The sequence below is a fragment of the Ochotona princeps genome, chromosome 4 (assembly GCF_030435755.1).
Source record: "Ochotona princeps isolate mOchPri1 chromosome 4, mOchPri1.hap1, whole genome shotgun sequence".
Classification (NCBI taxonomy): Eukaryota; Metazoa; Chordata; class Mammalia; order Lagomorpha; family Ochotonidae; genus Ochotona; species Ochotona princeps.
This window is the reverse complement of record NC_080835.1, coordinates 61599828-61624345: the sequence shown is the minus strand read 5'-3', so window position 1 is coordinate 61624345 and position 24518 is coordinate 61599828. Positions and strand designations below refer to the sequence as shown.

General features: G+C 39.8%; 1 protein-coding gene across 4 annotated transcripts in view; it reads left to right on the top strand.

The window, feature by feature from the left end:
- DLG2 (discs large MAGUK scaffold protein 2) overlaps positions 1-24518 on the top strand; it is a 746421-nt gene that overhangs the window by 408962 nt on the left and 312941 nt on the right. For all 4 annotated transcript variants that reach the window (XM_058663676.1, XM_058663675.1, XM_058663674.1 and 1 more), the window contains one exon: positions 8624-8780. In XM_058663676.1, the coding sequence (XP_058519659.1) occupies positions 8624-8780 (157 nt within the window). The remainder of the gene's footprint in view (positions 1-8623; positions 8781-24518) is intronic.

Genomic DNA, 24518 nt, shown 5'->3' with positions numbered 1-24518 from the left:
ATTCTAGTCAGAAAGAAAAGCCTGCAGAAAGTTAATGAGGCATGTTGGAACTAGCCTATGAGGGCTGAGCTGGCAAAGTCTGTACAGCAGGAAGATGGAGTACAAAGGACGCAGTGAAGTTGGGTATTGAAGAGGCAGTGACGATCAGATGAAGAGGAGATTTCAGTGTCATGCTTGCAAGTTCATACATTGCCCTGAGAACATGCAGATACCTGGAAGGCCTTTGAGCAACACAATGGCACAAATATGTAATGTGGAAAGATGACAAAAAATATTTTATGCCTTACTTTCCACATACAGCCTCTCGCCATGGCTCTTTTAGGAGATGACTGAAGTGGCTTCACAGACCCAGAGCCCACCAATGGTATGAGACAGGCTTCAGTTTTAAGTATTCATTTTCCTTTTTGAATTCTTAATGTTCTTAAGGTGTCTTGTAAAAGCAGGAAAAGAAGTCTCATAACTTCCTGCTCCCCTGTGCAGCACACATCCAGCTGGCTTACAGTAGCCTCTGAGACTCCAGCCAGACCAGATGCTGCTGATGGTGATCTGACACAGCTGGGAGCAGATTAGACTGGTGTTTCTTCAACTGTTCAGCACCCAGAGGTTTTGTAATTACAAAGGCATGAATGAAAACAGTATATTTCATTTGTGTGATGATTATGGAATGATAGGGTCATTTTAATTTGGTCATTCTTTACTGTTACTTTGTTACTGCTCACATGTTTCTTTCATGACATTTGTTCAATTCCTGAGTTTTCACATCTGTTTATAAGTTGTTCCTGCCATTCTAGGCTCTTTCATCTTTAAATCTTCAGCCTCTATCACAGTGGAGCTACTCTAAGAACATACGTTTATTGAAAGGTTAAATGGATGAATAAAACAGATCTTAAGTATATAGATAACTTGAAAAATACTGGCATCAAAAGTAACCTGGTCTCATCATCTGCAGATTCATATTTAAAATCTAATTGGAAAAGTGAAATTAACAGAGAACGAGCAGGTATTATATGCCAGATATTGGACATAAAATCAAATGACAGTCCCTATCTTAAAGTTTATTGCTATAGCTGGATAAGGAGACAGATAAACCAATTCAGTATGAAAAATGTTGTGGGCCAAGGGAGGAAAAGGAGAGGGAAATGGAGTGAGAAATGTGTTCATTCTCACTGATTCGTTCCCTCCCTACTGGGCCAAGTGGAAATTGAGAACTTAGAATTCCATCCAAGTCTCGGGGGTCCAGGTACTTGAACCATCCTATGCTGCTTTCCCATATGCGTTAGCAAATGGCTGGATTGGAAACAGAATAGCTGGGACTCACCAGCACTCCCATAGGGGATGCTATTATTGAAGGCAGGGGCCTAATTTATTAGACCACAAAGCCAGCCCCAAAAGAGGTTTAACACATTTTAAGCAAGGATGTGGCTTTGGTAGGGTCAATGCGTTTGGAAGATTAGAAAGCTATACTTAGATTCAAAGCCTGAATTAGAGGAGGTGGAAAGGTGAGGGCAGTTGTCATGACATTCATAGAGAGAGCAGTACACAGGCAACCCATGTGAAATGTTAAAGCATGTGGTTCAAGTAGCAGGAGCTACGGGCTGTTAAAGTGAGTCGTCAAGTGTGAAACAGTATTCTTACTAGTGTATGTTGTAATCTCTTTTTAAATTTCAGGTCATCCTCTGTGTCCTATATATTTTAGTAAGCTTTTCAAAGCTTCAGTGTTTAAGTTCTCCAGCTGTAGATAAACTCCTCACTCACAGTTGAGAGATTTGATCTGAAACTTACTTGCTGAGTGAATGCAGACATGATTTAATACAATAAGAGCTCTAGTGCTTCACAAGATCTTGATCTAACAGGGAAAACTTATGTGAAAAGGCTTTAAAATCTACAGTTTAGCTTAATGGGCTATTAGTAGAAGTTTATATTAGAAAAAATAAATCATTTCACTTATTTTAGGACATTTTATTTGCATACTGTTTTATGGACTAATTTCTTTGTCATTTTGCCTCATTCTTAAAGGAAACACCTTAATTCACTGTGATATAAAATTCTATTTTTAAAAAGGCAATTAGGCCTCATGAGTTGCAAATTTCCAAATAATTTGGGAGATTTGTTAAAACTGTTTGAAATAATTGGAGTACAGGTAAAATAAATAAAATTTGTCACTCAATTATTACATGTTTTTACATCCTTATCAAAAAGCAGTATGTCAAAGGGTGGGGTCACTAACAAAATATCCCCAGGTAGGTAATAGAGATAAATAATAGGAAATGATGTTTTAAATAACTTTTAAAGCTGTATTCTTTTTTCTTAGTAAAATTTGGTATGTCCATATGACTCATGTTCCCTCATGTTTTTTGTAAGATTTAAATGGAAGCTCCCTTCAGAAGGCTTTAATTTTTCCATTTTTGATAGAAGCATGCATGCAAAAAATAGCTTTAACTTTGCAAGGTAGGCAAAGACGGTACATCTGGTGGGGGTTTTTTGTTTGTTTGTTTTTGTGTCTGTTTTCTCTCAGATGCAGGAGGAAAAGGTTAGGACTGAATTAACTGGAGACTGAAGGCCTTTTATAAAGATAGTTAATTTTATCAATCATTAGATAACAAGACTGAAAAGCAGTGTTGATAGAATCTCTCTCTTTTTTCAAATGAAGGCATAAATCCCTATTTGAAGTAAATTTTCCTAATTTTAAGCTTAAGTAACCAATTCAAACATTTGCAAATACATTGGTTCAGTCTCAGCCCTCAGCTTACTAGTTTGCAGTCTCTGGAATATGTCATGCTCTCAACACAGTGTTTGAGTTATAAAACCTGTGTCCTCATCCTGCCTTTCCTACTTATGAAATTCATTTCAAAATGTGGACAAGCAGTCTGTCTTGTTTCACTAATGTAAAAGCTTTTCACAATAATTTGCTCTTCGTCAGGTTGTTTATTTTGCTCAGTATTTTGTTATGAAATTTTTCAAACGTACAGCATACTTTGAAGAGTTTTACAATGACCATTAATGTACTTGCCACTTGATTGTATATAGTGTGAATGTTGTTGGAATCATTAAGAATGTATGTGACTCTACTAATGAAAGAAAAAGATTTCTGTGACAATTTTCCTATCAAACTTTTGTTGGCCACTATTTCAAAAATATGTGCAGAACCCAGGCTTCTGATTCCAGATAAAATAGAATATGTCCATTGCTCTCTGATCTTCTCTCATTAAAAAAAAAAAAAATACTTTAAAAGCACCAACAACACTTGTTGGCGAGGTTGCAGGGAAAAGGGAACCCTACTCCACTGCTGGTGGGGCTGCAGGCTGGTACAGCCTCTATGGAAATCAGTATGGAGAACATTCAAACAACTCAAAATCAACATACCGTATGATCCAGCAATAGCACTCCTAGGAATATATCCAGAACACTTGTTTTATGAGAAACCAACATGCACTCCTATGTTCATAGCAGCACAATCAGTAATTGCAAAAACATGGAAGCAGCCAAAATGCCCATCAGCAGAGGATTGGATAAGAAAGCTATGGTTCATCTACTCCATGGAATACTACTCAGCTATTTAAAAAAACAAAATGCAGTTCTTTGTGGCCAAATGGGCCAAACTGGAAACCATAATGCTAAGGGAAATGAGCCAATCCCAAAAGGCTAAATACCACATGTTTGCCTTAATTTAAGATGATATGATGTTATGTATAGCATATTATGTTATGTATGTTATATGTTGTGTATAAACTAAAATTGAAATGTCAATGAGGTGGTCACAGAAGGTGGTGAAGAACTTGCATTTACTTTTTTTTTTTTATTGTTAATTATTTTGCATTATGTGACAGTTTCATAGGCTCTGGGAATCCCCCCCTCCCTCCCCCTCCCCTCCCCCCGGTGGATTCCTCCACCTTGATGCAGTATTACAGTTCAAATTCAATCAAGATTCTTTCATTGCAAACATATACCAAGCATAGAGTCCAGCTACTTATTGTCCAGATGGGTTGAACAGTTTCTTGGGGAGACCTTTTCTGGGCTGAAGTTTGAGCTGGCAGAATATCATCACAGTCAATTAAGAGTCCCAATATAACATCAACAGCAATTTGCAATGTTATGGAGTTGACATGGTTTTGAGTAACCAGTGTATTAAAAAGAAAAAAAAATAAATAAATAAATTAAAAAAAAAAAAAAAAAAAAGGAAAACAAGTCCTAGCCACAACCTATGATTAGCTCATTGACATTTCAATTTAGTTCATATACAGGACCGGCTGCTCTATACCTTAAAATGGCCATAAGGCACCATTCAGCTGTTTCATGTCCATTTCATCTTAGTATTTAGCCAGTTGTTGTGTTGAAGTAAAATTTTGCTGATCTTGGCAGATTTTAGGATAATCCAGACTGGCTTGTAACTCTAACAAGATATATGTCAACATTTTAGGTGCAGAACTCACATTTACTTTTAACATATTGGTTACTCATTACTATGTCAATTAATTCCATAATAATGTAAATTTTTGCTGATGGTATGTTGGAGTTTTTAATTGATCGGGATGATACTCTGCTGGCTCTGTCTTCAGACCAGAGAGGGTATACCTAAGAAGCCGTTGAACTTGACTGGACAATAAGATGCTGGACTCTATGTTTGGTATATGCTTGCAATGGGGGAATCTCAACTGAACTTGAACTGTGGTTATGCAACAAGGTGGAGGAATCCACCATGGTGGGAGGGTTTGGGGAGGGGTGGGGAGAACCCAAGTACCTATGAAACTGTGTCACATAATACAATGTAATTAATGAATTAAAAATAATAAATAAATAAATTTTAAAAAATACTTTAAACATAATAAAACAACAGATGTAGAAACACTATAAAAGTTTGACGGAAGGTGGCAGATTAACCAGAAAATAGTGGACTGTGTTGAGTTCCCTGGATTCTCCTTTGTTATGCTCTATTTCCTAAAATGGAGTGTCCAAGTTTACAACTTAGAACTGCTCAGGCAACACCCCCTCACACACACACACACACACACACACACCCCTCTGCCTTAAGCCCTCTTCTTCAAGTCTTCATAAGAATGGAGAAAAGTCTGAACTAATGGAGCAGTAACATTTTTGGCAATATGATTCCTACTGTAGTCAAAACCAGAGAAAACTTTATGTCACCCTTATGGTTTCTGTGAGGCTGTGTTCAACTTCTTGCTGTACTAGAAGCAGCCAACAGAGACCATCCAAAGATGAAGCAAGCACTTCCTCCACTGAGCTTCAGTAGAAGAATGGGAGCTAAACTTGCATTCCCTTCTGGCAGCAAGTAAGTCAGAACACAGTGGTGTGAAATGGTGGTAGTTTATACTCCATTTTCAAAGTAAAGCTGGCCTTTGACTCCTGCTTGGCAGCAATGAGGTGGAAGAGGAAGTAGACCCATTTGACAAACCACTGTTTGTCAAACTACTCCACCTGCCATGATAGTGTCAACAGAACTGAATGGAGGCTTGGACTTCTACTGTGAAGACCAAGAGGCACAGTAAGATAGTTTAAGTCAGGGCTGGTCAGAACCCCACTCTCTCTCCCTTGACTGATATCAGCAGGTCCAAAAGAGAGGTAAGTCTGCCAACTGAGGGACATTGGGACAGAATGACTGGGATATTTCACTTCCTCACTTTCTTGGTGCCATGAGATTAAATGGAAAGCTGAACTCTTTTCCATGCAGCTGTTATGTTTTCCTGGTACCACCAGCCTCAAGTGGAAAGTCAAATATCCAACTCACCTGGACATACAAGTTGCACATAAAGATTACCCGCAAAAAACAAAGTAAGATTACATGAAATCCAGAATCTCACACTAGAATAACAAAAGTGTTCAAAAATATCAGAATATTGCCTGTCATGTCAAGAACAAAAAGCCTTAATTTTAATGAAAAAAAAAGCACACTGAGATGACATAGATTTCAAATTGTCCCATGGGACTTTAAAACAGCCATCATGCTTTCAGGTCAAATATAAATACATTGAAGTAAATGAAAGAAATGGGAGGAAAGAAAGAAGGGAGGGAGGGAGGGAGGGAGGAAAGAAGGAAGAAATGAAGGAGGGAAGGAAGAAAGGAAGGAAGGAAAGAAAGAAGGAAGGAAGGAAAGAAATGAAGGAGGGAAGGAAGGGAGGGAGGGAGGGAGGGAGAGAGGGAGGAAGGAAGAAAAACAAACTTGAGTTCCTGGCACTCAAGTACTTGAGGATGCCCAGATGGAGTTTCTGTCCTCTGGCTTTGACCTGGTCTAACCCTTGCCTATTATGGACACTTGGGGAGTAGATGGAAAATTTCTCCCTTTTTATCTCTCCCTCTATCTGTCACCTTTGCCTTTTAAACAAGTTAAACCAATGCATAGTTCTATTAAACTGTAGGACCCTCTATTGGTATGTATGAGTGGTGTGTATAATTGGCAGACATACATCAGGAACTGGTGTATGATTAAATAGACACATGTTTATGTCTGCATATACACATACATATGCAAATGGTCTTCAAAATAATTGAAAATGCATATTATGAAAAACACATGAGCTTAAAAGTTGTTTTGCACCAAAATAAATTTGCCTTTGAATTTCATTTTTTTCACATTTTTGAAGCCCCATCCTTATATAGACACACACACGAAGGTATCCTACCACCACCTATGCCTCTTATACTGCTTTTATTTTTCCTATGGTCCAAAAATACTTGTTACCTTATAGCATACATATAAACATCTTACTTGTTGTACCTGTTTTCATGAGCTACCTTCATTAAAATGTAGGCCCACAAAAGTGTATTACTTGTTTAGTCTACAAACGTTCTGAGCACTTGGAAGAGTTCCCATTGCAATAGGTTCTTAACAATATATTTGCAGACGAAAATGAATTAGCTCTATGTCAATTTAACTCGTACTAATGCATCACTGTGTAACATATCGTAGTTCAAGTTGTGGTGTATATTTCACACACTGTCTTATGGTAAGACTTAATAGATATATGCTATTTGCATGAACATTTGATAGTGAATAAATTCTTTTTTCAATCAGCACAAACATATTGGGTGGCTCTTTTTAATTTTGTCATCGTTAAAATCAGGAAAATAGAGCAGAAACTTCAAGGATTTGAAGTGAGATGTTTAGCAGAGAAATACAGAAGCCTTCCTAGTCAAACCTAAGAGTCCTTTTTGAAATTACTTATATAGAGATTGAACTAGATGCCCCTTAAGAACTCCACCCCGCCCTAGTTCTCTAACTCCATTATTGTCTGTGAACTCATTTTTAATGGATGATCCCCTAATCTACATTTGTGGTCCTCACTGAGGAGGCAGATTATTCAGTTTCTTCAGGCAGATTGACGTGTCTAGGCCACCACTACCTGAAACTAAACATGTCAACATCATACTCACCTTCATGACCCCGAAGTCCATTTTGCTCTCCTTTTGCCAAATGCTTAGATGTTTCTTTTCTGATTCTCCAATGCCGCAGTCAATTTCCTGGTGACTGCTTCTCTCTCCAAATGCCATATTTCAAGCCACCCATTCTCTTAGCTCTTAGTCAGGCTCACACTGTGTCACACTTGGGTAACTGGAACAATATTATAAATAATGTTGTTGTTTCCTGTAACATCTGCACTAGGTTCTATCCACTTTTCATGTAACCACATGTCCATTTTCTAAAGTAGATTTAAATATGCTTAATACCTCAGAGTTTTCAAATAATTCTTCACTGCAGAGCAAAATTAATCTTTATATATGTTTTTTAATTTTTGGTTTTCATGACCGTTCCATAGGCTCAAGAATTTCCCCTTCCACCCTTCCCAATTACCCTCCCCCTACTTTCACCCATATCAAAGCAACATTAAAATTGTAGCAAAATATAATTGATCTATTTTTAAATTTTTATTTAAAACTTTTGAATTTTATTGTACAATTCTGTATAGTCTGGAATTCCCCTCCCCCAAACCACCCCCCAGCTGATTTTTCCCATGTTGTCATAACAGTACATTTCTTCATAAGGGCTTGCAATTCCATCAGTCTGCTATTTATCTAAGTGTGCCTCAGCATTGCTGGTACAATGTCAGACAGTCCATCATCTCATTGTCCAGATATATCCAGCGATTTCATTAGGAATCTGTCTTTTGTGTGGAAGTAGGGATGCATGTTGCATTGTGTCTTCACATCTGGATATGGGAGTCTCTATTACTCCATCAATATACATCCCAATAAAATTTAATTAATCTTAACAACAAATTCACAGGCTGAAATATAAGATTTTTCATAATTTAGTCCATTCAGTCCAATCTCTTGTCTCTAAAAATTTATCCCTCCTTTTAAATATATCCATCCTGTTGAGCACAACAGTTAAGAATTAAGAATAGACATTCTAAATGGAAAAAAATGTGGAAGAAATTCTAAATGAGGCAACTGTTTTGGGATTAAGGAATGGTTTTGCATATTTTGGTTACTGTGGAGAATTCTGACCAGTGTCCTAATAGCAGCTTCTTTCTGGTGTGCAGTTTTATCTTTTTTTGATACATTTTCATAGTTGATGAGTTATTAGTATCAGATATCCCAATAAAAATAAAGACAACTGAAGTTTTGAGTGGGGCACTTTGTGAACTGTGCTCCCCTTTTGTTTCTACAGAGAGCCCCGCAAGGTGGTCCTGCACAAAGGTTCCACTGGCTTAGGTTTCAACATTGTGGGCGGGGAAGATGGAGAAGGTATTTTTGTTTCCTTCATCCTGGCTGGTGGACCAGCAGACCTGAGTGGGGAGCTTCAGAGAGGGGATCAGATTCTGTCGGTGAGTAGTTCTCTTTATTCTTCATTCTCTGCATGTCTGATCCCATCTGTGAGGAAGTCACTTTCAATTATGACACTAGACACGCCTCAATTACCAAAGCAAAATGGATGAGTGTATGGATTTCAGTGCATGTCACAGTTTATGTATCCATGTGCTTCGTGCTTGAAGGTGAAAGTGCTAGTGTTTGTTTTCAGTTATTCTGATGTGTAGTGTATTTGCAGTCAATAGAATATTGAAAAGTGTGTCTGTTAAAATAATGTTACTTATTTTTTAAAAAAAATACAGATTTTTTTCCCACAAGATTAATGGGCATTCTCTAAATATGATCAGTTTCTTTTATGCTTCTTTCATAATGTTTGGTACATATAACTATATAAGAAGATGGATAAAACAATGCTTTACAAAATTTGGTGATAATAGGAGTACCAGCAGCACAATTTGCATATGGTTAAGAATTACTGGCAACAATTTGTTACGCACACCTTATTTACCAACAAATTTAGAAAAGTAATGCTGAAGACCAGACAAAAAGCTGTACGTATTTAACTTCTACAACCTGCAGGTTTTGAAGCTAAGTATATTTCTGCAAAACTGTCATCACAATCTTTCAATTAGCCATGCTAATCAACTCCAACGTTTTTCTGTTCTTCTTTATTATTATGATAGGAACACTTGCATGAAATATTTCCTCTTAGCAAATTTTAGATATACGGTATTGCTCTCCATAGGCACTATACCATACAGCAGATAAGGACAACATACTCACCTACATATGAATAGAAATAACTATTATTTCCAGAACATATTTCTGCATGTTCAGATAATAAAATAAGATTAAAAGATCCAAGTAAGTTGTTAAAGTTTGCCTCGTTAGCGAGACAAAGAGCTAAGATATAAGTACTCAGTTGCCACGCTTGTCGCACCTACCCCTTCCTTCTGATTTTTCCTGCCATCTTTCCTTTCCTTTATTTAAATGTTTATTGACTGTTTCTTTCCACAATGAAAAGATACCTTCATAGCATGTGAGGTGATTAATTCAAAACAACTTTGTTTATTTGTGTCCTTCTTGGGATGTTGTTAATATGCAACAACCCAAAAATTATATGAGGAGTCCAATTATTATGGTTAAGATTGCAGTTCATAACTCAATGACTCATTTAGTTTGTGGTATTATTTAGAAAATGTTGTTACTTAGAAAGTGTTGTGTTCACTTTGTAGCTGTGATCTATAAATAGGATTTTCCAAATGACCTTATATTTGTAGGCATCACTCTACCCCCTGGAGTTTGACCCCTGCTTCCCCTATCGTATCTCCCCAACACCCTCCCTGTGAGGCATGTAGTTTACCGATCTGCGTTCAGGGCCTTTCAGTCCTAGCAGCTTGTAGAATGCCAGAAGGAATGTTCAATAAGGGAGAAACTGGGTAAAAACCTTGGCGTGTCATCCAAGAGCTGAATGATGCCTCTTCAACATCTTTCTTCATCTACTTCTTCAACTCTTAAAAAAAAAAAGATTATTTTTATTGGAAAGGCATATTTACAGAGAGAAAGAACTTCCATCCCCTGGTTCACTCCCCAAATGGCTGCAACAGCTACGAGCTAAGTTTATCTTAAGCCGGGAGATTCTTCCACGTCTCCCACGCAGGTTCAGGGTCCTAAGTATTTGGGCCGTCCTCCACTGCTTTCCCAGGCCACAAGCAGGGCTCTGGAACGGAAACGGAGTAGCCAGGATGCAAACCAGCTTCCTTATGGGATCCTAGCATGTGCAAGGTGGGGACTTAAGCCACCAGGCTACTATGCAGGGAACTACTCCTACAACTCTTAAATGAGTTTGAGAAGTAACAGGCACGTGGTAAACTTTGTCAGTAAATAAGGGTGTTTCAGTTTGTAAAAAAAAACTGAATAAAAAGTATGAATTTATGATGTTGAAAAATTGACATTCATAATTAATTATAACACATTTTCTGTGTACTATGAAAAAAATTTTCACTAAAAAATTCGGGGCACCAAAATAAATGCAGACTTTCAGTTCTGTTTCCCTCCAGACTGTGAAATAGCCATGCATGGCCTGTGTTCCCTTCTGTGTAGTAAACATCCTGAAAGTAAGGTCTGTATTCTGTGATTTTGTGTCTTTTACATCTAGAGTAATGCTTGGCACATACTGTGGGATTCTATTTTTTTCTCTGTGCTTTACTAAAGTACTGTTGGCATCACCTGTTTGAAAATTAATCCAGTTATCTGATGATGTAGATGGAATCATTACTAAGTTTTGTTTGTAATTTAGAGGTTTTGTTTTATATTTCCCAATAAGGTAAGGCTCAAAGTTTGAGTGGAAACATGTTGGATAAATAGGGTGGCATTCAAGAAGTCACTGTACGCTGGGAGAGTAACTAAAATTCAACCTAAAATGTACACACAGATCTTCACCATCCTGGATTAGAATCTGCAGCCTAGGGAAACAGGACAGGCTTGTACTGCAGTTTTCTAGACCTGCAAAAGGAGATTCAGAAAGAATAAATGGTTTGTCCAAAGCTCCACACCTACTAACGATAAAGTTGCTCTCACAATGAGGTGCTCTGACCCACAGTCAGTATCCTTTCTCCTCACATCACAATCCTTTAAAATTTTATCAACAGTCTCCCTTCAACTGCGCACCCACTACATGCAGTGTAAGAAAGCTTTAAAGGTAAAAGAGCTTATACCAAGCTTTCAGTCAGTCACTGTTATTACCAATTTAATAATTTTTTAAAGATTTATTTTTCTTGAAAAGGTAAATTTACAGAAAGAAGGAGAGACAAAGAGAAAGATCTACCATCTGTTTGTTCACTCCTCAAGTAGCCACAATGGCTGGAACTGAACCAGTCCAAAGCCAGGAGCCTGGAGCTCCCTCTGGGTCTCCCATGAGAGTATAGGGTCCCATGGCTTTGGGCCATCCTCTGCTGCTTTCCTAGGTCACAAACTAGAGGACCATTATGCTAAGGGAAATGAACCAATCCCAAAAGGTCAGATATCGTATGTTTGCTCTAATATAAGATAATATGATATCAAATCTAGAGATATTACATGTGAATCTTACCTCTTGTCACTTCCTACCTACCTGTACCTTTTGTAATAAGATCTTGTGATGTAAACCATTAATCAACCATCCGTAAGAGACTGATCATTCATAATTTTTTTAAAAGAAGCTATAAGGGACATTTTTGGGACCACTGGTGAAGTTTGCATGGAAGATAGACATTAGATAATCAGTACATAATCAATGGTAGTTTTCTTGGATGTGAAAATGATTCCATCTTTTTAGCCTGATACACAAATAAAGCATATAGATCAAAATAAATACATAAATACAATTCATTTTCACATAGGTTGTGGTAACACTAATGCAGTCATTCCACAAAAAGGAAATGAAATCTTTAGGGAGGGGAGCTGGGAGATAGATTTCTGCCCACAAGTGGTTTTCCTGGAAAAGAGACTCATACCAGGTACGTCCATTCCTGCCCTCCGGAATGATTCTCCCTCTGTGCACTGTCAAGTCGGCCTTATTTATTAGTGATTTACTACAGGAGGTTTCAAAAAGTTACTGAAAATGGAATTAAAAGATTAGTTAATTCTTGTGCAAAACCTTTGAAGTCCATGCATGGTGTTTTCATAATTTGCATTTTTCATAAACTTTTTGAAGTCCTGTCATACATGCCAAGTGTCATATGTGCATATTTGCATGTATACACACATGCACACAATACTGAGGGATGAAAGGAAAAACACTGGAAAAGGGCATGTAATATTATAAGATTTCAAACATTATTTCTATTCTTACTTCAACTATACGCCTTAAGAGAGAGAGAGAGAGAGAGTGTGTGTGTGTGTGTGTGTGTGTGTGTGAGTGAGTGATGTGGAAGATAACCAAGTGTAAGGAAAGCCTCTTTTTGGTAGTTTGAACTGCTAAACACCTTTTGGGGGCAGAGCTAGATACAGATCACCATTCCCTACAGTTGTCCCATGATTCATCAAAACAGCAGGACAGTAATTGATTGCTAATAGAATAGGATCCATAAGAACTTCTCAAAAACATTGTTTACCAGCACACACTGGAAATTTCCTAGAGATAAAGTATATGGCTTTCCCAAACATGTTCATCCACCAGAGCCTTACACAAGGACTGCAGTGGAAACCGGTAGCTTTACTGTTACAGTTTCCATGTTTGCTACATTCTTAAACCATCACAGAAAAGGCAACTGCTCTTTCACTATTATCTCAGGTTATGTGCGCCACCTAGTGTTCATACATTGATCCAAACACATTCAGTAGCAATCTGAAAATGGTTTCCTTGTTGAAATTTGTCTCAAGTTTCCCCTTTCCCCCCCCCACCAGAATTTAAGCAGTTAAGAGCAGTGACCACCTTAGGCTATATCCCATACACATATTGTGAGTTATCTGTTTTCTCTAACTTCTCCTTTATGTATTCTGTTTCTCAGGGACTTTTGGAAAGAAGTCCAATGATTGAACCATCTCCTTGGATTTATGCAGAATTTAGGGCATTCAGCATGCAGCCACATTAACCAGTGCAGAAGCCTCCTCGGGTATTCTTCCTGCAGAGGGAATGATAGAAATGTTTCCACTGCTATTTGTTTCAGTGCTGTTATTTTTTAAAATGTGGAACAGAGCCCATCAAAGTCATACGCCTTGAAAGAAGCATTCCTTGCTGTATCTCTAAGCAATTTTAGTTTATGTGTGCTTCAGGAGTATAAAACTGATTACCCCTGGTGACTTGCTAATCCCCAAGTGCACTCTCAATAGATTTTAAGTACTTAACTGTGTTCCAGGATGCATGGTTGGGAATACATGTTGCCAGAGAGAGATGCTACAGCTGTCAAGGAGAAGGCACGATGGGTAACTGGGATCTTTCAAATTAGAGTTTAAATTGTGTCACTGATTTAGAAAAAGTAAAAATTAGTCACAGCTTGTCTGCATGTTTCAGCAATTCTCAGGTTACCTTCCTGTCTTGAGTCTTGTAGAAGGGAGGGACTTTCTTGGGTCTTTATTGTCATTTTTTTTTTCAATCTAATGTGAGCACCATGTATACAACTTTGTTATCTTGGTGTAGTGGTACGTTCACCCTCATATCATTGCATCAAATAAGAATTCTCAGTCCTTTTTTGGTGTTATGTCTGAGATACAATTCCCTTTCCCAAATAGCAGATGATGTCCCAGATTATTTCTTGGCTCTCTTGAGGTGGTTAATCTTAAGAGCTCATAACGCCATCTCTTTCGGTCACTGTCCTGGAACTGCTGTGTCCTTCCTCTCCATTTTGGCTCCCAGTCTCCCTCAGAACCGCCCGAGGTCAGCACTTTACAATGAAATCTAAACCAGAAGAACTGATGCCGTATTTGGAAGGTAAAGATTTCTCGCCCTAAACCTGGCCAGTTAGAATTAGGTATTTGTTTGCAAAACCCTGTCAGAACTAAGCCACCTGGCAGTGTGTTGTTTTAGGCATCTTCTCTCTGTGTTGAAGGCACTGTCCATAACCCTGCTGACTTTCCAGTCCCTACCTTCTGTCTCTGTTACTTGTGGAACCTTCTTCTAGTCTCGTCCTTCTGCCTGGCACAGAACCCATAGCCCTCCTGGTCACAGGACCACCTCAGACAGAATGAGGAGTATCCAGTGAAAAGGCTCCAGGGACAAGCCTTGATCTCATAGCCCCTCCATCTTGATTGACTGCTGCCTCGCCCACCAGATGTAGATCTGGATGGTTCTAGTGCAAGCTACTCTACTTTGGATGCACCTCATTGTTAATGTGCCTGGGAAAGCAACAAAAGATTTTCCAAGTGCTTAAGCACCTGTACTCACGTGGAAGACCTGGAAGAAGCTCTGGGTTGCTGGCTTTGACCTGCCCCATCTTGGCCATTGTAGTCATTTGGGGAGTGAACCCATTGATGGAAGATTTCTTTTTCTGTGTCTCTCTACAAATCTGCCATTCAAATAAATAGATAAACCTTTAAAAGCAAGAAGGAAAAAGATTAGTGATCCAATTCAATAATCTGAAAAGTTCTGCAGTAAGTTTTACAAATGCAAAAATGTTTCCAAATCCTATTTAACCAGCAAACTTGTCTTCTTCCTGGAATATGAATTACTATCAACTATTTCAAATAATTCTTAAAAAAAAAAAATCATGCCTTGGTCTCCAGAAAACCCCATGCAGGTGTTTTGAGAAAGATAAAGTTTTTATCTTAAAACCTTGTTGATAGAACTCATGGTTATTCACCAAGTACCAGAACCTAGGAGACTCAATGGTAATATGGAAAAGAACATTTCTGCCTTGAAAGAATGTACAGACTGACAGCATTGAAAAATTTTTTCCAATATAGCGTGGAAATACGAATTAATGAATTCTAAGGACTACACACAGACGTAGAGAAAAGGCTAACCTGAGTCCAGCCTGTCAACATGGGAAGCCTTCTGCAAGAGAAGTCTCCCCATTTGTCCACTCCCTCCCTGAAAGTTTCTGGAAGAAGCAGAAATAGGGAAGAGTTAGAGATAAATATTCATTGGATACTAAAGTGTGAGCTTCATTGATATATGTATGTATGTAAATACCAAATGCCCAGTTCCCCAACTGTAACATCCGCTTGCTCACTCTTGCCCTAGCTTCCCCATCCAGCTTCTCCAGTGGGACATACATCTTCCTTATCTTGGGTTACCTCAAAATAGGGTATTGGGACACTGTCATGTTAAATGATAAGTGATTATTAGATATTCTTTTCTGTCTGGTGAAACCTATAAATGGAATTATTTTAGATCTAGGATCTTAAGAATGGTAATTGTTTTTTGTTGTTGATGTTATGTTATGGCTTTTAATTGGTCTGGACAGTATTCTGCCAGCTCTGATTTAGACCAGAGATGGTATCTGCAAGAAACTGTTAAATTTATCTGGACAATAAGATGCTGGACTCTATGCATGGTACCTGCTTGCAATGAAAGAATCATGACTGGATTTGAACTGTAATACTGCAATAAGGTGGAGCAGTCCACCATGGGGGGAGGGTACAGGAAGGGGTTGGGGGAACCTCAGAGCTTATGAAACGATGTCATAAAATGAAACACAATAAAAAAAAGAATGATAATTGTTTCTTTTCTTTTAATTATTTATTATTTAACTTCAGTAATTACATTGTATTATGTGACACAGTTACATAGATACTTGGGTTCTCCCCACCCCTCCCCAAACCCTCCCACCATGGTGGATTCCTCCACCTTGTTGCATAACCACAGTTCAAGTTCAGTTGAGATTTCCCCATTGCAAGCGTATACCAAACATAGAGTCCAGCATCTTATTGTCCCGTCAAGTTCAACGGCTTCTTAGGTATACCCTCTCTGGTCTGAAGACAGAGCCAGCAGAGTATCATCCCAGTCAATTGAAAGCTCCAACATACCATCAGATAATTGTTTCTTAAACAATTGAAATAGCTGAGAAACTTCTGGTGGGTTACTCTCTCTTCCAAGAGAACAAAAGGGAAGAACTCAGAGTCCTTGTGTGCTTGCCACCTGGTAGGAACTTCACTCGGTTGGACACTGTCTTCCTGCAAACCAAACTTCTGAGAGTCAGACAGCTGAAATGCCTTGTTTTAGGCCACACAGTTGGCAAAAGGCTTCGACAGTAGGTGTGCCAAACTTTGAAGTCAATAGTAGTAGTTCTTTTTTTTTTTTAATCTTTCATACCAACTTCATAGACTCTACCAACTCTGATTGCACTTCCGCTCTGTTTAAAACCTTTCCACAGCTTCCTGCTGCCCTTTAATCTAAGCTCCCTCTTTCAGGGGCAGTGAGCACAGAATCTCCTTTGAGACTGGCTATCTCAGTAAGTGGCCTAAGGTGGTAACTAAAATGTATAGTTTATGTTTTATGGTCACAGAAATGATCCTGCAACAAGCAAGAAAATTTATTCAGCAATTCACATATATGTATGCACATTACATGGAAAAAATTTTTGCCCACATATGTCTGAAGTTTTAATTTGTTAATTGATGGATTAATTGAATAACTTCTATTGATGCATTCTACTCATTGCTGTATTCCCAGAACCTTGAAAGGTGCCTGACACTTGCTATGCATTTAATAATGAAAACCTGATTGTCAAATACTCTGCTAGATTCACTGGGGGAATAGAGCAGTCAAGCACACGTTCGTTCCTTCTTCATGGGCTTAGTGTAATAGAGAACTAAACTAAGAATAGTGGTCATTAAGCATGGCAGGTGGGGTAGAACAGAACCACCACATTTAGCCATCTCTTGCTTTTATTTCACTACTTAAAACCAGTAACGCGGTTCTTGGTTCCATGAATCACCTGTTCCTCCTCCTCCCTCTTTGTCAACACTACCACCACTCTTACCATCATTCATGTCAGCTCAGGCAGGGACCATTTTCAATGGCTGACACTTAGCACCAACCTCCCCAAACATGGGTGTATTCTCTTTTTCTGCTGCCTCAGATTTCCAAGAGAAATGTTAGTCCTACATCTGCCTCTTAAATTCTTTTCCCTTTTTAAGCACCTCTTAAGACTGGAAACAGCAGAAATCAGAAATCATGGGTCAAGATATGTGAAGTTCACAGCTAGTAAGTAGGTCAGGGAAACCCACCTGGCTCACGCAGGGTGACCAAATAGAAGGATGACTGCAGCATGGGAGTAAGACTCGGCTGAGACCTACTTGAGATCAGGACATCCCAAGCTTTGTGAATAAAGGGTTAGATAACAGAACCTTTGCCCTGTGGGGTCTTTGGTCTAATGAGAGACCAAAATGGGAAAGATAACAACAAATTTTTAGGGCAGAAAAAAATAGGTCCTAAAAAAGTTGGATAGCATAACAGAGAAATAGATTGTGCAATCCGCAAACTGCAACACTGTTTAACTGCGGAAAATCCTATCTCGTGTTCTTTCCCTGGAAATTCCCATCAGAGACTCGTGCTCCGAAACTAATGTTGGTAGACGAATGACAAATCCTAAAAGGCAGGAGTTGAAAATGGTGAATTCCAAAAGTCCTGATATATGGCAAATACTTGGTAAATGCTTTTAATTAAATAAACATGTCAAGGAAGAAATACTAAAGGATTGTGCTTAAACCATTTCTTGATCATCATTTATAGATGAAAATTTAATTGTTAAATTCAAATTGTGGGGCCGATGTGATGGCTTAACACACTAATCTGACTGCAGCAGTACAATTCCATATAGGCACCAGTTCATATGCTGGCTACTCCACTTCTGATCCAGCTTCTTGCTTATGGCTGGGAAAGCAGCAGAAGAGGGTTCAAGTCCTTGGACACATGCAACCATGTAGGAGACCAGGAAGTAGCTCCTAGCTCCTGGTTCCTGGAGCTCCTGGCTTTGAACCAGTTCATCTTTGGCCATTGCAGCCATTTGAGAAAGTGAACTAGCAAATAGAAGATTTCTCTCTCTCTCTCTCTCTCTCTCTCTCTCTCTTTTTCTCTCTCGTCCTGTGTCTTCCTCCCACCCGACTCCCTTATCTCTCTGTAGGTCTGCCTCTCTGATAAAAATAAAAAGAATCTTTAAACAAAGTCAAATTGCAGGTAGAGAAGTGAGGATAGGGCTGGGTTAGTGAAAACTTGGCAGGCAAAGCATCTATGGTGAGCATCAGGTGAACTGCTCATTGCAACTAAGCACTTCAAGAGCTCCGTGGAAATGAGGATGGTGAGGTTCGTGGAAGTTGTGGGGAGCCAATTCCAAGCCCAGGAAGGAGCTCTTCCTGGGACTCAGGCATAGGGAGAGTCAACCACTCCCCTTTTCCCTGCCCCGGATCTTGACAACACCCCATGTTCCACTCGGTCTTTGTTTTCATGAATATTTTCCTCAATAGATTGTGGTTTCCTTGAGGAGAAGAGTTGTGCCTGCCTCACCACTGCTGCCCAAGTTTTGACCCCTTAATAGATGGCAGGTACATGAGGGAGGGAGGGAACTTGAAGAAGACTTCCCTAAGGGGAAAGAGCAGCCTGCACAGGTTTTATTCCTTAATTTCCCCAGAAATGTTTAACAAAGTTTTACATACATTTATTTATTTATTTATTTAAAATATTGACAGAGAGAGAGAGAGAGAAAGAGAGGGGGAAACAGAAAGAGGTCTTTAATCTGGTTCACTCCCCCCAACTGGCCACAGTACTCGGGACAGGGCCAGCCTAAAGCCAGGGCTCTCCTACGTGGGTGTCAGGGCCCGAGCACCTGAACCACCCTACGTGCCTCCACAGGTACATTAGCATGGAGCTGAATTAGAAGTAGAGCAGCCGGACTCAAACTGGTGCTCAAAAGGGACATTGGTGGCATAGACAACAGCTTAACCCACTGTGCCACAATGGCAGCCCTTAAATGTGTGTGTGTGTGTAAACTGTTTATTCTTATCTATAATCCAACTTTTTGATTCAGTCTTCCAGTTTAGGTGTTGTTTGAAAGAAAATGACTATAAGAGAATTACTGAGGTGTGTGTTCGTGGGTAGCATCGCCAGAGCAACATTTTCTGCTGGCACGGTCGCTTTCTGTACTGCCCATGGGCTGTATTTCTGGAATACTAGGACCCGCTCACACATCAGGGAACCCCTTCATCGATTTGCAATCTTGTTCTGTCTTCTGCTCCCAGATAAGCCTTGTCTAGGGTCATTTCCATAGGAAACATCCACTCTCTTGTCCCAAGAGCCCTAAAAATTAGTGAGCAAATCACTCCAAAGATGGGACCCTCCAGCCTCAACTAAGGATACCCTATTACCTACAAAATGCTTAAAAACCCCAATATAGTAGTATTTCATGATGACAATGTAAGAATCCATTGCTTCTGAATTGTGAGTTCTGATATATAGAGTAATTTTGCTTCTATTCTCAAGGCAAACTTGAGATAAGCAGGAGAGGTACTATTGCTGTATCATGCGTTTGTGGAGAAATGAAACATCAGGTTAAGTGGAAACATGGGTATTTAGATTCTCTTTTTTACATGTTTTACATAATTTTTACATATTTTTACATATTTTTTTCCGATTATTGTCTCAACCTGGGAACATGTTCATTGCCACTAGAGTTATTTCCTAAATATCCACAAGGTGGCAGTAGAACGCTTTGCAAGATGTGGGGCATGTTTGATCCCAGTGTTAAACCTGAACATTGTCATAATGGAGGATTTTAAAAGCAAAAATCAATATAGTAACAAAGGATTAAAATCTGAATTTGCAGCTTAGTTGCTTATTTTTGTGAAATGGTCATTTTTGAAGGTAACAAAAATACTAGCAATCAGCCAGGAGCTCTAAGAAACAAAATTACCTGAGAATGCCAAAACAACATGTGTATTCATCCCTGAACATCAAGCTGATCTGTGATTTTCCTGCTTGAAGGAGAGAAATACAGGGGTCAGGGAAAGTCCAGGAGTTAATCTTCCATGTAATTTTATTTCTTGTGATTTCTCTGCACTCAAAGTCTAAACTAAAGGAGACTCTTCTGGTTGACCAATAATGCTGTGAAACAAGTTATAGAAATTTTTATCTGTATACCAAAGCAGTTATTTATACAGTTCTCAAAGGTTTTTTTAAATAAAAATCTTTCAGTTAATTTAAAGGCATAATGAAAGAGAGAGAAATCTTTCATTCACTGGTTTACTGGCTATAAGGATACACTGAAACTTTTTTGAGTGATCGATTTAAGATTAAACATCATGATAGTTATGACTAAACATACTTGAATGAAAGTTATGGGCAAACTAACTAAACATGTCCCTTTAAGTAATAAAGTCTAAAAACAGAAATTAAAATCAAGTGCATCTGTCCATACTCTTTCACAGTCCGTGATTATCATTTAACAATGAGAACGAAGTTTAATTCTTCAATATCACCTTCTCTAACCTGCCTAGCCTCACCTTTAAAAACCTCTTTTCTCTGTCAGCTCACCATATTCCATGTGCATCCTCCCCTTCAAACACTGTCTGCCTTCCTCATCTTGTGTTTATCCTTCAGATCTGAGAGTTAGGCCCTCCAAGTGCCTTCTGCCAGCTCTGTCACCCTCCCTCCCGCACAGGCACAGGTCAGATGCCCCTCTGAGGTGCCCGCACATCCAGCACGCTGCCAGTCACACCTGCGCATTTCCACACTCCCTTAATTATAGACCTGTTTGCAGCCACATAGTGCATTCACTGCGGACATATAATGAACCAATAACGGGGGTCATTTTAAGTCAGCAGATTCTGAACACAGACCCCGTGGCCAGTAATGAGCATGCCTTGTAGACCCGCACTACACAGGCCAGGATACTGGCTGCTGTCTTTACAGAATGAGTCTCTAGGGATTACCCACTGACAGGACTGTATGCTACCTCACAAAGTTGAAGAATATTCATAATACATACCATCTCAGAAATGGAAATTTGTAAGAGTTTGTTATCTTCTGCATAGCAACCACTAGAGGGCAAAGAACACAACTTTTGAACATCCTTTAAGGAATAAAATTGTTTTTAAAAAAAAAGTCTGATTAAAATTTAAAGAGATAATATCATGTTTGGGGTAGTTCTGGGGCCTGTAGGTTGTCGTTTCTATGATTATGGGTTCAACAGTTACAATTACCTTTTTAGCGTGATATTAAGCCCTAGGGTATCTGCAATTCTGTAATACCACCATCACCTTAAGTTGCGTGCATTATCTCATGTGAACCTCCTACAGCCTATAAGGGAACTGATTCTTTTCTCATTTCCCAGTAGCAAAACTGGGGACCACAAGCAAGAAGTAAATCAGTAGCCATTAGAAAGCAAAATACCAGGAAAAACCCCCTCTCCATGGGATAACTACTTATGTTGACCAGAAACACAGAAAATTCTGCTGAAGCAGATAGTCTGAGGGAATCCAGGTCCCAAAATTAATTGCACTGGTTTAAAAAAAAAATTAGGCAGAATCCTCAACAGAAGACCTTGTGGTTTGAGATGACCGCAACCCAACCATCTGATGAAGATGTCAAAATATCTACCTAGAGCCTCTTTACAGAAACCAAGTCCTGGCAAGTCCAGCACTACCTATGTTGTACGTTCCATTGTAGTTGCAGTATTTTTCTGAAGGAATTAAGAGCTACCAACCAGGATTAAAGTTCTTGGACATGATGTATGCATGGTCTTCAAAAAGTTCCTGGAAAATGCATAAACCGTGCTTAACGTTCAAACATTTTTATGTCAAAATAGAAGTCTAACTCCACCTTCTATAAGCTTGCAGGTATGCCCTCTTAATAGAGGATAAAAGGGAAATGACAGTGTCCCAAAGAACACAGGATGAAGATACGGGCAGAAAGCGTGGGGCTGTTGGCCTTGTGGGCTCTGGAGTCAGAGAGGGCCTGACTTGGCACACACACACTAACAATGGAAGGCTAGTAATTGAGGGATCAGGGTTGGCCGTGATCCATGTGAAACACTGAAGACCATTCATATTTGTATAACTGTGACTCCGGGGTTCACAAAGGGCTATAGAGGAAGTAATTTTATTGATTTCACCTGAGCAGAGGCCCTCTCTCCGAATGTCCTTGCGGGGCCCATAAGAGCTGTACTGAGGCCTGGCTACAGTAACCCGGATGAGGGGAGGGGGCGTCAAGTATTTCAACTGCTTTCCGCCCCTCACAGTTTTGCCTGCACTTTTCTCCTTGCTTTTATCCCTTCTCTTCTTGCACCCACCTCTTGGGAGTACCACTTACACAAGCCAGGGAGCTGGAGTCCTGTGGTGCAGACCCAGAGTGGGAAATAATGCCGCTTGGGAGTGGAACTGTGCTCCCGCCAGGGGGCGCGCGTCCTGCGCTGACGCGGCTTTCCCCTCACAGCATGTGATGGTGACTGTCAATTGTCAACCCATTGAGAATTTTCTCTTCAGAGGAAGCCGTTCATCACAATAAGACCTCAGTTATCGGAAATGGCTTGGTTGGCACGGTCTGTGTGATCAACATGTGCCTTAAAGGTTTGAACGATGAACCTGCCATTGTGCTTGTGGGTGTCAACAAGCTGAGGATGATAGATCTTCAATATACAAACTTTTCATGAAAATGCTGCATAATGTTTCCAATGAAAGATAACTCTGTCACTGAAAACAGCAACTCAGGGATGATCATAGCGGATGCCTACCAGGAAAAAGGAAAAACACATCTTAATTTAGCCAAATGAAATGTGGCCATTTTTAAATTAATTATTTCCAATAATACCCAACATATTCCAGGTGGCAAATTGATTGCCGTTTCCAATCCAGTGGTTATTTCCACTTGTGTAGGCTGGAAGTTGGGTGCATTTGTAAAATCTGTGTTATGGGTATTAACTATAATCTGAATACTGTCCATTTCCATGTTTTGACGGGGCAAAGCATGTCATGCACAGATACTTAGAGCAAGAAGACTTAGGGGTCCCTGTGTGCAGCAGAGTGAATGGTGCTGGTGCCCCTTGGAGGAGTCTGCACTCGGAAACGGGAACTGATAGCAGTCCTGACCAGTGAGAGAAAGGCCACCAAAATGTGACTGTCAAAGTCTGCAAGACTGTAAAAATGAGAGGGTCCGGGCCCAGCGCCGTGGCCTAGTGGCTAAAGTCCTCGCCTTGAACGCCACGGGATCCCATATGGGCGCCGGTTCTAATCCCAGCCGCTCCACGTCCCATCCAGCTCCCTGCTTGTGACCTGGGAAAGCAGTCGAGGACGGCCCAAAGCCTTGGGACCTGCACCTGTGTGGGAGACCCGGAAGAGGTTCCTGGTTCCTGCCTTCGGATTGGCGCAGCACCGGCCCGTTGCGGCTCACTTGGGGAGTGAATCATCCGACGGAAGATCTTCCTCTCTGTCTCTCCTCCTCTTTGCATATCTGACTTTGTAATAAAATAAATAAATCTTTTCAAAAAATGAGAGGTTCCATTCTTGGGCTATTGATCCATCTAAAGCCGACTTAACAAAGTAATTTGAAGACCCTTAAGAGAGTGCATCCCGTTCCCACCACAATTAGGGACCTCTGTGGAATGAATAAAGAGATGTTCTTCAGGATTCCTTATGTTCTGGCAGGGAATAGTGTTGCAAGACTTGACAAAGGGAAAGCTGACCAATGGGGGAAAATGCCCTTTGGAGAAGGAAATGCAACTAGGTGGTTGAGATTTAAGTTATTGAAAATTCACATTGTGAAGTGTTTCTACCGTGAAATGTCAAGTGAGGTGGACCCAGTCATTCAGCCTTACCCAATCTCCATTCTTTAACACTTACTGTGGTTGCCTGCTGTGCTGAGCACTGTGGCTGCGAAGCGATAGGATCTCAGGCCGACCATGTGGTTGCTCAAGCAGGAGCCAAATGCAATCCACCAGGATTTAGAAGGCTTGGTGAAAGCTCACTTCAGGCACACTTCTCATAGTTTTAATATGGAACTCTCTCTCTTCATATTCCATGGTACCTTAGAATCTGGAGTCCTCATGCTTTTTCTGTTGTCTCTTAAAAGAAATCAGAGGCAGTTGACATTAAGGCTGACTGTCAGGAGAAAACCAGAGCATCATCCCACCTGCCCATCTCTAGGTTTCCATGGTACTGGGTGCCAAGCTTAAGACTGTTGTGGTTAGGCTCAAGTGGTGGAATTCTAGGATTCCCACAGCTTTCATGGGGAAAGAATTTTGGAAACACAGTGGAGTGCTTTGTAGTAAGTATTTGCTTTTACATTTCAAAGGTGACTTTATAAGGCTGTGATCTTAATGGGAGCCTCAAATCTTAGTGTTTATTAA